Source organism: Agelaius phoeniceus, chromosome 32 (assembly GCF_051311805.1).
Source record: "Agelaius phoeniceus isolate bAgePho1 chromosome 32, bAgePho1.hap1, whole genome shotgun sequence".
NCBI lineage: Eukaryota > Metazoa > Chordata > Aves > Passeriformes > Icteridae > Agelaius > Agelaius phoeniceus.
In genome coordinates, this window is record NC_135296.1 from 1,325,260 (window position 1) to 1,339,810 (window position 14,551).

Consider the following 14,551-nt stretch of genomic DNA (forward strand, 5'->3'; position numbering starts at 1 on the left):
CCATCCCTGCCATCCCTGCGTGGTGGCCGTGGCCGTCACAGCTGTCCCCATTGTCCCCAGGGTGGGGTGGTGGCCATCACAGCTGTCCCCATCACCCCTGGGTGGTGGTGGCAGTGTCACAGCTGTCCCCATTGTCCCTGGATGGTGGTGGCAGTGTCACGGCTGTCCTGTCACCCCTGGGTGGTGGCACTGGCCATCATGGCTGTCCTGTCACCCCTGGATGGTGGTGGCAGTGTCACAGCTGTCCTGTCACCCCTGGGTGGTGGTGGCACTGGTCACGGCTGTCCTGTCACCCCTGGGTGGTGGCAGTGTCACAGCTGTCCCCATCATCCCTGGGTGGTGGTGGCAGTGTCACAGCTGTCCTGTCACCCCTGGGTGGTGGTGGCACTGGTCACAGCTGTCCCCTGTGGGCGCAGGTTTGGGACACGGTGGAGAAAAGTGACATCGGCTGCACGGCGGGCAGTGGCCGGGACAACGTCGGCGTCTTCGCGGACGCCGGCCTGAGCCTGGCCACCAGCGTCAAGGTCACCACGCCCCAGCGGTCAGGTGGGGACAGCTGTGGTGGCACCGCGGGGACAGGCGGGTGGCACCTCAGGGAGGTGGCGTCTTACAGAGGTGGCACCTTGGGGATGGAGCAGGGGACGGGGATGGTGGAGGAGGTGGCACCTTGGGGATGGTGGAGGAGGTGACATCTCAGGGATGGTGGAGGTGACACCTCAGGGATGGTGGAGGTGGCACCTCAGGGATGGTGGAGGAGGTGGCACCTTGGGATGGTGGAGGTGACATCTCAGGGATGGTGGAGGAGGTGACACCTCGGGGATGGAGCAGGTGACATCTCAGGGATGGTGGAGGTGGTGGCACTTTGGGGATGGGAGAGGTGACATCTCAGGGATGGTGGAGGTGGCACCTCAGGGATGGTGGAGATGGCACCTCAGGGATGGTGGAGGAGGTGACACCTCAGGGATGGGGATGGTGACACCTCAAGGATGGTGGAGGAGGTGGCACCTTGGGGATGGTGGAGGTGACACCTTGGGGATGGTGGAGGTGACACCTCGGGAATGAAGGAGGTGACACCTCAGGGATGGTGGAGGTGGCATCTCAGGGATGGAGGAGGTGACATCTCAGGGATGGAGGAGGAGGTGGCACCTTGGGGATGGAGGAGGTGACACCTCAGGGATGGTGGAGGTGGCACTTCAAGCATGTGGCACCTCAGAGACAGGAGAGGTGACACCTCAGGGATGGTGGAGGTGGCACCTCAGGGATGGTGGAGGTGACACCTTGGGGATGGTGGAGGTGACGCTGAGCTTTGGGATGTGACACCTGGGACACCTTGGGGTCCTGACCAGTGTCCCCTCTGTCCCCAGAGCTCCTGTGTCCCCAGCCTGCCAAACGCAAGCGGCGCTCGCTGGCACTCGCCGAGTACAAGGGCACCAAGGGTGGGTGGCACTGGGGTGTCCCTTGTCCCCAGGGGTCCCCAGGGTGTCCCTTGTCCCCGAGGTCACCAGGGTGTCCCTTGTCCCCAAGGTCCCCAGGGTGTCCCTTGTCCCCAAGGTCCCCAGGGTGTCCCTGGTCCCCAAAGTCACCAGGGTGTCCCTTGTCCCCAGGGCTCACCAGGGTGTCCCTTGTCCCCAAAGTCACCAGGGTGTCCCTTGTCCCCAAGGTCCCCAGGGTGTTCCTTGTCCCCAAGGTCCCCAGGGGTCCCCAGGGTGTTCCTTGTCCCTGAGGCTGCCAAAGTGTCCCAGACCCTGAGGGTCACCAGTGTCCCATGTGCCACAGCAACCCCTGTCCCAAAGGCCACCAGAGTGTCCCATGTCCCAAAGGCCACCAGAGTGTCCCATGTCCCAGATGCCACCAGAGGAATGTCCCTTGTCTCTGAGGGCCACCAGAGTGTCCCGTGTCCCAAAGGCCACCACAGTGTCCCATGTCCTAAAGAGCCACCAGAATGTCCCACACCCCGAGGTCCCCATTCCCGAGAGCCACCAGAGTGTCCTACACCCCCGAGGGCCACCAGTGTCCCATGTCCCTGAGGGCCACCAGAGTGTCCCATGTCCTAAAGAGCCACCAGAGTGTCCCACACCCCTGAGAACCACCAGTGTCCCATGTCCCTGAGGGCCATCAGAGTGTCCCACACCCCGAGGTCCCCATGTCCCTGAGGGCCACCAGAATGTCCCACACCCCGAGGTCCCCATTCCAGAGCCACCAGAGTGTCCCACACCCTGAGGTCCCCATGTCCTTGAGGGCCACCAGAGTGTCCCACACCCCGAGGTCCCCATGTCCTTGAGGGCCACCAGAATGTCCCACACCCCAAGGTCCCCATGTCCCTGAGGGCCACCAGAATGTCCCAGACCCCAAGGTCCCCATGTCCCAAAGAGCCACCAGAATGTCCCAGACCCCGAGGTCCCCACTCCCTCGAGCCACCAGGGCCTGTCCCATCCCACTCCTGGTGTCCACCAGCGGCCGAGTACTCGGACAAGCTGGAGAGGAGGTGCTGCGAGGACGGGATGAAGGACAACCCGATGGGACACGGCTGCGAGCAGAGGAGCGAGTACATCCTGGAGGGCGACGCCTGCGTCCGCGCCTTCCTCGACTGCTGCAGATACATCAAGGCCAAGCGGGACCAGCAGAACCTCTCGCCCAGCGCCGGCCTGGCCAGAAGCAAGTGTTGGGTCACGGAGGGTGGGAGAAGGTCGGGGAGCTTGGAGGAACCTCGGGTGGAGGTTGGTGGAGTGTCCTGGGTGGGTTTTGGGTGTTCCCTGGTGGAACTCAGGTGAAGGTGAGCTTGAGCAGAGCTTGGGTGAAGGTTGGGTGTTCCTTGGTGAAGGTCAGGTGGACCTTGGGTGTTCCTTGGGTGTTCCTTGGGTGTTCCTTGGTGAAGGTCAGGTGGATCTTGGGTTTTCCTTGAGTGTTCCTTGGTGAAGGTGAGGCGAAGCTTGGGTGTTCCTTGGGTGTTCCTTGGATGTTCCTTGAGTGTTCCTTGGTGAAGGTCAGGTGAACGTTGGGTGTTCCTTGGGTGTTCCTTGGGTGAAGGTCGAGTGTTCCTTGGTGGAGGTCAGGTGGACCTTGGGTGTTCCTTGGGTGTTCCTTGGGTGTTCCTTGGGCATTCTTTGGAATTGCCCTGGGGGAAGTTCAGGTGCTCCTCAGGTGGAGCTTGGGTGGAGGTTGGTGGAGTGTCCTGGGTGGGTTTTGGGTGTTCCTTGGTGGAACTCAGGTGAAGGTGAGCTTGAGCAGAGCTTGGGTGAAGCTTGGGTGTTTCTTGGTGAAGGTCAGGTGGATCTTGGGTGTTCCTTGGGTGTTCCTTGGGTGTTCCTTGGGTTTTCCTTGGTGAAGGTGAGGTGAAGCTTGGGTGTTCCTTGGGTGTTCCTTGGACTTTCCTTGGAGGAAGGTCAGCTGAACCTTGGGTGTTCCTTGGATGTTCCTTGGGTGTTCTTTGGAATTTCCCTGGGGGAAGTTCAGGTGCTCCTCAGATGCAGCTTGGGTGAAGGTTGGGAGGGTCTTGGGTGGGTTTTGGGTGTTCCCTGGTGGAACTCAGGTGAAGGTGAGCTTGAGCAGAGCTTGGGTGAAGCTTGGGTGTTCCTTGGTGAAGGTCAGGTGGACCTTGGGTTTTCCTTGAGTGCTCCTTGGTGAAGGTGAGGTGAAGCTTGGGTGTTCTTTGGGTGTTCCTTGGATGTTCCTTGAGTGTTCCTTGGTGAAGGTCAGGTGAACGTTGGGTGTTCCTTGGGTGTTCCTTGGGTTTTCCTTGAGTGTTCCTTGGTGAAGGTGAGGCGAAGCTTGGGTGTTCCTTGGGTGTTCCTTTGATGTTCCTTGGATGTTCCTCGGATGTTCTTTGGATTTTCCTTGGGTGTTCCTTGGGTGTTCCTTGGTGAAGGTCAGGTGAACCTTGGGTGTTCCTTGGATGTTCCTTGGGTGTTCTTTGGAATATTGCCCTGGGGGAAGTTCAGGTGCTCCTCAGGTGGAGCTTGGGTGAAGGTTGGGAGGGTCTTGGGTGGGCTTTGGGTGTTCCTTGGTTGAACTCAGGTGAAGGTGAGCTTGAGCAGAGCTTGGGTGTTCCTTGGGTGTTCCTTGGTGAAGGTCAGGCAAACCTTGAGTGTTCCTTAGATGTTCTTTGGGTCTTCTTTGGATGTTCTTTGGATGTTCCTTGAATGTTCATTGGGTGTTCCTTGGGTGTTCCTTGGGCATTCTTTGGACTTTCCCTGGTGGAAGGTCAGGAGAACCTTGAGTGTTCCTTGAGTGTTCTTCGGGTGTTCCTTGGACTTCCCCTGGTAGAAGTCCAGGAGAACCTTGGGTGTTCCTTGGGTGCTCCTCAGGTGGAGCTTGGGTGAAGGTTGGGAGGGTCTTGAGTGGGTTTGGGGCATTCCTTGGGTGAAGGTCAAGTGGCCCTTGGACAACCCATTGGGCAACGCTTGGGTGGCAGTTGGGTGACCTTGGGCAAGACAAGGGGTGGCACTGGGTGACACTGGGTGACACTGGGGTGACACTGGGTGGCACTGGGTGACACTGGGGTGGCGCTGGGGTGATACCGGCTCCACTCAGGGGTCTCAGCCCTGAGGCCACGTTTGAGAGGTCCGATGCCACCACCCCCAGGCCATGAGGACGAGGATCCCTTCTTGGAGGACTCGGACATCGTCTCGCGGACCCTCTTCCCCGAGAGCTGGCTGTGGCAGGTGGAGCAGCTGACGGAGCCACCCAACAAGCTGGGGTGAGCCTGGACCTCCTGTGCCACCACCCCCCTGTCCCACCACCCTCCTGTGCCACCACCCTCCCACCCCACAGCCCAGCCTGGGCACCCTGTCCCCATCCAGCTTGGACATCTCTGGAGAGCAGTTATGGTCACCCCAAAGCCACACAAAGGTCCCTGCTAAACTCCCGGTCCAGCTCAGGGGTTCTTGGTCCTCTCAGGGGTCATCTCCAAGCTCCTGGTCCTGGTTGGGGGTCCATGGGGTGGGGACATCTCTGGGGACCAGGGAGGTCCCGCTGTGGATTTGGGACATCTTTGGGGACCAGGGAGGTGCCACGGTGGGTTTGGGACATCTCTGGGGACCAGGGAGGTCCCGCAGTGGGTTTGGGACATATCTGGGGACCATGGATGTCCAGCTGTGGGGCTGGGACATCTTTAGGGACCATGGAAGTCCAGCTGTGGGGCTGGGACATCTCTGGGGACCAGGGAGGTGCCACAGTGGGTTTGGGACATCTTTGGGGACCAGAGAAGTCCCATGGTGACACCCCCTGACCCCCTTGGTCACTCCTGTCCTCTCCAGGATCTCGGTCAAGACGTTGCCCGTGTACCTGCAGGACTCCATCACCACCTGGGAGATCCTGGCCGTCAGCCTCTCCCCCACCAAAGGTATGGGGCCATGGAGGACAAGGGGGTTCCTGGGGCCAGCAGAACGTCCCCAAACCTCGTGAGGGGTCCCTGAGACCTGAAGGGTCCCCTAAAGCCTGGAGGGGTTCGCCAGGATTTGAAGGATCTCCAAAATCTGAGGGGGAGATGCCCCAAAGCCTGGTGGCCATCCTTGGGATTTGAGGGATCTCCATGGAACTTGAGGGATCTCCTAAACTTTGGGATTCAAGGGGTCTCCTAAACCTTGGGAGGACTCTGTGGGTCTTGATGGATCTCCCAAGCCTTTTGAGGGCTCTGTGGGTCTTGATGGATCTCCCAAACCTTGGGAGGATCCCACAGTTCTTGATGGATCTCCTAAACCTTGAGAGGACTCTATGGGTCTTGATGGATCTCCCAAACCTTGTGAGGACTCTGTGGGTCTTGATGGATCTCCCAAACCTTGGGAAGACTCTATGGGTCTTTATGGATCTCCTAAACCTTAGGAGGATCCCATAGTTCTTGATGGATCTCCTAAACCTTGGGAGGATCCCACAGTTCTTGATGGATCTCCCAAACCTTGTGAGGACTCTGTGGGTCTTGATGGATCTCCCAAGCCTTTTGAGGGCTCTGTGGGTCTTGATGGATCTCCCAAGCCTTTTGAGGGCTCTGTGGGTCTTGATGGATCTCCCAAACCTTTTGAGGACTCCCTGGCCTTCCAGGGACCTCTGAAGACCTCGGGGCTGCCTTGGGGGCACGAGGTGTCCCCAGCCCCAAGGCCTCACGTGTCCCCAACCCCAGGGCTGTGCGTGGCCACCCCCTACGAGGTCACGGTGATGAAGCAGTTCTTCATCGACCTCCGCCTGCCCTACTCGGTGGTGAGGAACGAGCAGGTGGAGATCCGCGCCATCCTCTACAACTACTGGCTCCACGACATCACGGTCAGCTGGGGACATTTTTTTTTGGGGACACCAAAGGTCACCCTGTCCAGACCTCAGGTGTGACCTCCTTGTCACCGTCCAGGTGCGCGTGGAGCTGATCTACAACCCCGACCTGTGCAGCCCCTCCACGGCCAAGCGGCGCTTCCAGCAGGTGCTGCGGGTGAAGGCCGAGTCCTCGCGCGCCGTGCCCTTCGTCATCGTCCCCCTCAAGCTCGGCCAGCTGGACGTCGAGGTCAAGGCGTCCGTCCGCGACCGATACATGGGTGACGGGGTCAAGAAGAAGCTCCGGGTGGTGGTGAGTGGCCAAGAGTGGTGGCATCTGCGTTCTTGAGATGTTCCCAGCATGGTGGCATCCATGGTGTTCTCCTTCAGTGTTGGGCGGCCACCATGGGTGGGCCAGGTCCACCACAGCAGAGGTGGGGGGTGGGTGGTGGCACGTCCAGTCAGCCGTGGTGGCACCAAGGGGTCAGCGTGTGTGGCCGGTTTGGTTTGGTTGCATCATTGATTTGGTGTTTTCAATCAATATCTTCATTGATCACCTGGATGGGGTCAGGCTGACCATGGGACTTGATGCTTGTAATCAATATCTTCATTGGTGATCTGGATGGGGTCAGGTTGACCATGGGACTTGATGCCCTCATTGATTTGATATTTTTAATCAATATCTTAATTGATTACCTGGATGGGGTCACCAAGGCCATGATGACCATCGGACTCAATGCCCTCATTGATTTGGTATTTTCAATCAATATCTTCATTGGTGATCTGGATGGAGTCACCAAAGCCAGGCTGACCATGGGACTTAAAGCCCTCATTGATTTGGTGTTTTTAATCAATATCTTCATTGATCACCTGGATGGGGTCAGGCTGACCATGGGACTTGATGCTTTTAATCAATATCTTCATTGGTGATCTGGGTGGGGTCACCAAGGTCAGGCTGACCATGGGACTTGATGCCCTCGTTGATTTGATATTTTCAATCAATATCTTCATTGATGATCTGGGTGGGGTCACCAAGCTCAGGCTGACCATGGTGGCCACTCAATGAAGTTGACCAAGACACAAGAGAGACCTTGGGGTCTCCAGGACCTCAGCGACCTGTGTGACCCGGTGTGGCCTCCTGGGGCTGTCCCCATGTGTCACTGGGGGTACTGGTTTATACTGGGAGGCCTCTCCCAGTGGTCCAGAGGGGTTGGGACGGGGAGGACCCCAGAGCCAAGCCCACCTTCAGTGCCGGACTCTGTCCTGGACAGCCCGAGGGGATGCGGCTGGAGAAGACGGTGAAGATCGTGGAGCTGGACCCGCAGAAGAAGGGAGTCAGTGAGTGACATCTCTGGGCAGGTCCCATGGTGGGTTTGGGACATCTCTGGGGTCCATGGAGGTCCCATGGTGGCTTTGGGACATCTCTGGGGACCAAGGAGGTCCCATTGTGGGTTTGGGACATCTTTGGGGTCCATGGAGGTCCCATTGTGGGTTTGGGACATCTCTGGGGACCAGGAATGTCCCACTGTGGGTTTGGGGCATCTTTTGGAGACCAGGGAGGTCCCACCGTGGGTTTGGGACATCTGGAGGGATCAAGGAGGAACCTCCAAGCTCAGGTTTGGGACAGCTTGGAGGACAGGGGACATCCCACCAGAGAACTGGGGCAAGGGACAAGGGACACCCTGATGTGGGGTGGGGCTGGGTCACCTCAGGGGAGGATTTGGGGTCACCACGGCCACCCCACCCCACAGACGGGGTGCAGGAGGAGCGGGTGAAGGCCGTCGACCTCTCGGACATCGTCCCCAACACCGAGTCGGAGACCAAAGTCAGCATCCAGGGTGAGCAGACGGAGAAGACACGTGGGGACAAGCTGGCTGGGGAGGGGGACAGGTGGGACATCTTGGGCGTGACACGTCCTCTCCTGGCCCAGGCAACCCCGTGTCCATCATCGTGGAGAAGGCCATCGATGGGGCCAAGCTGAAGCACCTGATCGTGACCCCGTCGGGCTGTGGGGAGCAGAACATGATCGGCATGACGCCCACGGTCATCGCCGTCCACTACCTGGACAAGACCATGCAGTGGGAGACCTTCGGCGTCGACCGCCGGGCCGGCGCCATCGAGCTGATCAAGAAAGGTGGGAACGGCCCCAGAAGGGAGGGGATGTCCTCAAAATGGTGGGAACGTCCTCAAAATGGTGGGAAAGGCAACAAAAGTGGTGGGAATCTCCTCAAAATGGTGGGACCGTCCTCAAAATGGTGGGAAAGTCCTCAAAATGGTGGGAAAGGCAACAAAATGGTGGGAACGGCAATGAAAGTGGTGGGAATGTCCTCAAAATGGTGGGAACATCCTCAAAATGGTGGGAAAGTCCTCAAAATGGTGGGAAAGGCAACAAAATGGTGGGAATGTCCTCAAAATGGTGGGAAAGGCAACAAAATGCTGGGAATGTCCTCAAAATGGTGGGAACTGCAATGAAAGTGGTGGGAATGTCCTCAAAATGGTGGGAACATCCTCAAAATGGTGGGAAAGTCCTCAAAATGGTGGGAAAGGCAACAAAATGGTGGGAATGTCCTCAAAATGGTGGGAAAGGCAACAAAATGCTGGGAATGTCCTCAAAATGGTGGGAACTGCAATGAAAGTGGTGGGAATGTCCTCAAAATGGTGGGAACATCCTCAAAATGGTGGGAACGTCCTCAAAATGGTGGGAATGTCCTCAAAATGGTGGAATGTCCTCAAAATGGTGGGAATGTCATCAAAATGGTGGGAACGGCTCCAAAATGGTGGGAACATGCTCAAAATGGTGGAATGTCCTCAAAATGGTGGAAACGGCAATGAAAGTGGTGGGAATGTCCTCAAAATGGAGGGAACATCCTCAAAATGGTGGAAATATCCTCAAAATGGTGGGAACAGCTCCAAAATGGTGGGAACGGCTCCAATATGGTGGGAATGTCATCAAAGCGGTGGGAACAGCAACAAAATGGTGGGAATGTCCTCAAAATGGTGGGAATGTCCTCAAAATGGTGGGAACGGCAACAAAGGTGGTGGGAATGTCCTCAAAATGGTGGGAACATCCTCAAAATGGTGGGAAAGTCCTCAAAATGGTGGGAAAGGCAACAAAAGTGCTGGGAAAGTCCTCAAAATGGTGGGAACAGCAAAATATGGTGGGAATGGCAACAAAATGGTGGGAACAGCACCAAAAGTGGTGGGAATGTCCTCAAAATGTTGGGAATGGCACCAGAAGTGAGGAGAATGTCCTCAAAATGGGGGGAACGGCACCGACGTGGTGGGAACATCCTCAAAATGGTGGCAATGTCTTCAAAATGGTGGGAACGTCCTCAAAATGGTGGGAACGGCACCAAAAATGGTGGGGCTGGCAACAGAAGTGGTGGGAACGGTCCTCAAAAGAGGTGGGAATGTCCACAAAATGGTGGGAGTGTCCCTCGGTGTCCTCTCTTGGGTCGCAGGAGGTCCCTATCATCCGAGGTGGTGCAGAAGGTCGCTCCTCTAGAGGTGACCTGGGTTGGGTGACGCCAGTTTGGGGTTTCCAGAGTTACTGGTGTGCACTGGGACGGGCTCCAGAGCAGGTTGGCGGCCCGAGGGTTCCTCAGTTTGGGTGGGTGCTCTTTGTGTTGGCCAACGGTTGGAGGACCTTGGTGGCCTGAGACCCACCCAGGCCACCCCTCATGTTGACCAATGGTTGGAGAACATTGATGACCTAAAGCCCACCCCTCCTGTTGACCAATGGCTGGAGGACATTGATGGCCTGAAGCCCACCCAAGCCACCCCTCACGTTGACCAATGGCCGGAGAACATTGGTGGCCTGAAGCCCACCCAAGCCACCCTTCATGTTGACCAAAGGTTGGAGGACCTTGGTGGCCTGAAGCCCACCCAGGCCACCCCTCACGTTGACCAAAGGTTGGAGGACATTGGTGGCCTGAAGCCCACCCAGGCCACCCCTCATGTTGACCAATGGCTGGAGAACATTGATGGCCTGAGGCCACCCCTTGCATTGACCAATGGCTGGAGAACATTGATGGCCTGAGGCCACCCCTTGCATTGACCAATGGCTGGAGAACATTGATGGCTTGAGGCCACCCCTTGCGTTGACCAACGGTTGGAGGACATTGGTGGCCTGAGACCACCACCAGCCACCCCTCATTTTGACCAATGGCTGGAGGACATTGATGGCCTGAAGCCCCCCCAGGCCACCCCTCATGTTGACCAAAGGTTGGAGGGCACTGGTGGCCTGAAGCCCCCCCAGGCCACCCCTCACGTTGACCAATGGCCATCTCCTCGCAGGTTACACCCAACAGTTGGCCTACCGCAAGTCCGACAGCTCCTACGCCGCCTTCCTCAAGCGCCCCTCCAGCACCTGGTGAGGGACCTGCTGCCACCACCACCACCACCACCCAGCCCAGGTGACAGGGCCAGGTGTGACCCTCAGGTGTCCCCATGCCCAGGCTGACCGCCTACGTGGTGAAGGTGTTCGCCATGGCCAGGAAGCTGACGGACATCGAGCACAGCGAGATCTGCGGCCCCATGAAGTGGCTCATCCTCAACAAGCAGAAGCCGGACGGGGTCTTCCAGGAGGATGCGCCCGTCCTCCAAAAGGAGATGATGGTAGGGGGACACCTCAACCCTGTCACTGCTGGTGGCCGAAGCTTGGGGGACCTCGGGTGGAGGGTGGGAGGTTTTGGGTGAAGGTCTGGTGAACTTTGGCTGTTCCTTGGGCGTTCCTTGGGTGAAGGTCAGGTGTTCCTTGGGTGCTTTTTGGGCGTTCCTTGGGTGAAGGTCAGGTGAGCATCAGGAATTCATTGAGTGTTCCTTGGTTGAAGTTCGGGTGGTTTTTGGGTGTTCCTTGGACATTCCCTGGGTGAAGGTCAGGTGAGCATCAGGAATTCATTGAGTGTTCCTTGGTTGAAGTTCGGGTGGGTTTTGGGTGTTCCTTGGGCATTCCTTGGGTGAAGGTCAGGTGAACCTCAGGAATTCATTGAGTGTTCCTTGGTTGAAGTTCGGGTGGGTTTTGGGTGCTCCTTGGGTGGTTTCTGGGTGTTCCTTGGACATTCCCTGGGTGAAGGTCAGGTGAACCTCAGGAATTCATTGAGTGTTCCTTGGTTGAAGTTCGGGTGGTTTTTGGGTGTTCCTTGCCTGAAGGTCAAGTGTTCCTTAGATGGTTTTTGGGTACGTTCCTTGGGTGAAGGTCAGGTGTTCCTTGGGTGCTTTTTGGGTGTTCCTTGGGTGTTCCTTGGGTGAAGGTCAGGTGAGCATCAGGAATTCTTTGAGTGTTCCTTGGTTGAAGTTTGGGTGGGTTTTGGGTGTTCCTTGCCTGAAGGTCAGGTCTAAGTTCCTTAGATGGTTTTTGGGTAAGTTCCTTGGGTGCAGATCAGGTGAACCTCAGGAATTCTTTGAGTGTTCCTTGGTTGAAGTTCAGGTGGGTTTTGGGCACTCCTTGGGTGGTTTTTGGGTGTTCCTTGGGTGGTTTTTGGGTGTTCCTTGGGCGTTCCTTGGGTGAAGGTCAGGTGAACCTCAGGAATTCTTTGAGTGTTCCTTGGTTGAAGTTCAGGTGGGTTTTGGGTGTTCCTTGGGTGCTTTTTGGGTGTTCCTTGGACGTTCCTTGGGTGAAGGTCAGGTGAACCTCAGGAATTCTTTGAGTGTTCCTTTGGTTGAAGTTCAGGTGGGTTTTGGGTGTTCCTTGGGCATTCCTTGGGTGAAGATCAGGTGAACCTCAGGAATTCTTTGAGTGTTCCTTGGTTGAAGTTCAGGTGGGTTTTGGGCGCTCCTTGGGTGGTTTTTGGGTGTTCCCTGGAGTTTCCTGGGGTGAAGGTCAGGTGAACCTCAGAAATGTCCTTGGGCATTCCTTGGGTGAAGGTCAAACATTCCTTGGGTCTTCCTTGGGTGCCTCTTGGGTATTTTTTGGGTGTCTCTTGGGCAAAGTTGGGGTGTCCATTGGGTGTCCCTTGGGTGTCCCTTGAGTGTTCCTCATGTGAAGGTCAGGTGAAGGTCAGATACCCTTTGGATGTCCCTTGGGTGACATTTGAGTGTCCACTGGGTGTCCCTTGATTGTCCCTTGGGTGTTCCTCACCTGAAGGTCACGTTAAGTTTAGATACCCTTTGGATGTCCCTTGGGTGTCCCTTGGGTGTCCCTTGGATGTTCCTTGCATGAAGGTCAGATATTCTTTGGGTGTTCCTCACGTGAAGGTCAGATATTCTTTGGGTGTCCTTTGAGTGTCCCTTGGATGTTCCTTGGGTGTTCCTCACCTGAAGGTCACATGAAGGTCAGAGACCCTTTGGGTATCCCTTGGGTGAAGTTTGGCTGTCCCTTGGCTGTCCCTTGGCTGTCCCTTGGCTGTCCCTCGGACCGGTCAAGGACACATCTTTGGAATGAGCTGCTGGTGGACCACTGAGCTCTTGGAAAACCCCAATCCCGAGGTTTTTTCCCTCTTTTTCGTCCCGCAGGGAGGCTACGCCGGCGCCGAGCCCGAGGTGTCCCTCACCGCCTTCGTGCTCATCGCCCTGCAGGAGGCACGGGACATCTGCAAGGACCACATCAACGTGAGTGACCCCACAGGTGACATCCCTGAGCTTCCAGACCGTCGTGGAAGCCACCTGAGATGCCAAATTCTCCATCCTTGGTTCCCAGAGCTTGGACGACAGCATCAACAAGGCCGCCGGGTTCCTGGCGCGGCGCTACGAGCAGCTGGCCCGGCCCTACACGGTGGCCCTGGCGTCCTACGCGCTGGCCCTGGCCGGGAAGCTCAAGAGCGAGAGGGTCCTCATGAAGTTCTCCAAAGGTGACGTCTCAAGAGGGGTCAAACTGGGGTGAAAGGAGGTGGGATTGGGTTCTCATGAGGTTCTCCAAAGGTGACGTCTCAAGAGGGGTCAAAGTGGGGTGAACGGAGGTGGGTTTGGAGGTTCTCCAAAGGAGACACCGCAAGAGGGGTCAAACTGGGGTGAAATGAGGTGGGATTGGGTTCTAATGAGGTTCTCCAAAGGTGACATCTCAAGAGGGGTCAAACTGGGGTGAAAGGAGGTGGGTTTGGGTCCTCATGAGGTTCTCCAAAGGTGACGTCTCAACGACTCAAAATTGGTGCCAGGAAAATTGGTTTTGGGTCTCCATGAGGTTCTCCAAAGATGACACCAAACCTGGGGTGGAAATTGGTCAAGATTGGGGTGAAAAGAGGTGGGATTGGGTTCTCATGAGGTTCTCCAAAGATGACACCAAAACTGGGGTGGAAATTGGTAAAATTGAGGTGGAAGGAGATGGGTTTGGTTCCCATGAGGTTCTCTAAAGGTGAGACCTCAAGAGCGGTCAAATTGGGGTGAAAAGAGGTGGGTTTGGGTTCTAATGAGGTTCTCCAAAGGTTACATCTCAAGAGGGGTCAAACTGGGGTGAAAGGAGGTGGGATTGGGTCCTCATGAGGTTCTGCAAAGGTGACATAAAACTGGGGTGGAAATTGGTCAAAATTGGGGTGAAAAGAAGTGGGATTGGGTTCTCATGAGGTTCTCCAAAGGTGACACCAAAACTGGGGTGGAAATTGGTCAAAATTGAGGTTAAAGGAGGTGGGTTTGGGTTCTCATGAGGTTCTCCAAGGGTGATGCCTCAACGGCTCAAAATTGGTGCCAGGAAAATTGGTTTTGGGTCTTCATGAGGTTCTCCAAAGATGACACCAAACCTGGGGTGGAAATTGGTCAAGATTGGGGTGAAAAGAGGTGGGTTTGGGTCTTCAGGAGGTTCTTGAAATGTGAGACCTCAAGAGGGGTCAAAATTGAGGTTAAAGGAGGTGGGTTTGGGTCCTCATGAGGTTCTCCAAAGATGACACCAAAACTGGGGTGGAAATTGGTCAAAATTGAGGTGAAATGAGGTGGGATTGGGTTCTCATGAGGTTCTCCAAAGGTGACATCTCAAGAGTGGTCAAAATTGGGGTGAAAGGAGGTGGGTTTGGGTTCTCATGAGCTTCTCTAAAGGTGAGACCTCAAGAGGGGTCAAACTGGGGTGAAAGGAGGTGGTTTTGGGTCCTCCTGAGGTTCTCCAGAACTGAATCCTCACCCAGGGTTGGAATTTGGGGTCAGAGGAGGTGGTTTTGGGTCCTCCTGAGGTTCTCCAGAACTGATCCTCACCCAGGGTTGAGATCTGGGGTCAGAGGAGGTGGTTTTGGGTCCTCCTGAGGTTCTCCAGAACTGAATCCTCACCCAGGGTTGGAATTTGGGGTCAGAGGAGGTGGTTTTGGGTCCTCCTGAGGTTCTCCAGAACTGATCCTCACCCAGGGTTGAGATCTGGGGTCAGAGGAGGTGGTTTTGGGTCCTCCTGAGGTTCTCC

At 56.4% G+C, this 14,551-nt stretch overlaps 1 protein-coding gene across 1 annotated transcript in view; it reads left to right on the top strand.

The window, feature by feature from the left end:
* Nucleotides 1–14,551, top strand: part of LOC129133831 (A.superbus venom factor 1-like) — a 46,613-nt gene that overhangs the window by 19,951 nt on the left and 12,111 nt on the right. The window contains exons 15-28 of the mRNA XM_077192280.1: nt 417–546; nt 1,365–1,436; nt 2,455–2,655; nt 4,582–4,696; nt 5,256–5,341; nt 6,116–6,255; nt 6,338–6,550; nt 7,509–7,575; nt 7,989–8,075; nt 8,168–8,371; nt 10,534–10,609; nt 10,695–10,854; nt 12,691–12,786; nt 12,875–13,025. Of these exons, the coding sequence (XP_077048395.1) occupies nt 417–546; nt 1,365–1,436; nt 2,455–2,655; nt 4,582–4,696; nt 5,256–5,341; nt 6,116–6,255; nt 6,338–6,550; nt 7,509–7,575; nt 7,989–8,075; nt 8,168–8,371; nt 10,534–10,609; nt 10,695–10,854; nt 12,691–12,786; nt 12,875–13,025 (1,798 nt within the window). The remainder of the gene's footprint in view (nt 1–416; nt 547–1,364; nt 1,437–2,454; nt 2,656–4,581; nt 4,697–5,255; nt 5,342–6,115; nt 6,256–6,337; nt 6,551–7,508; nt 7,576–7,988; nt 8,076–8,167; nt 8,372–10,533; nt 10,610–10,694; nt 10,855–12,690; nt 12,787–12,874; nt 13,026–14,551) is intronic.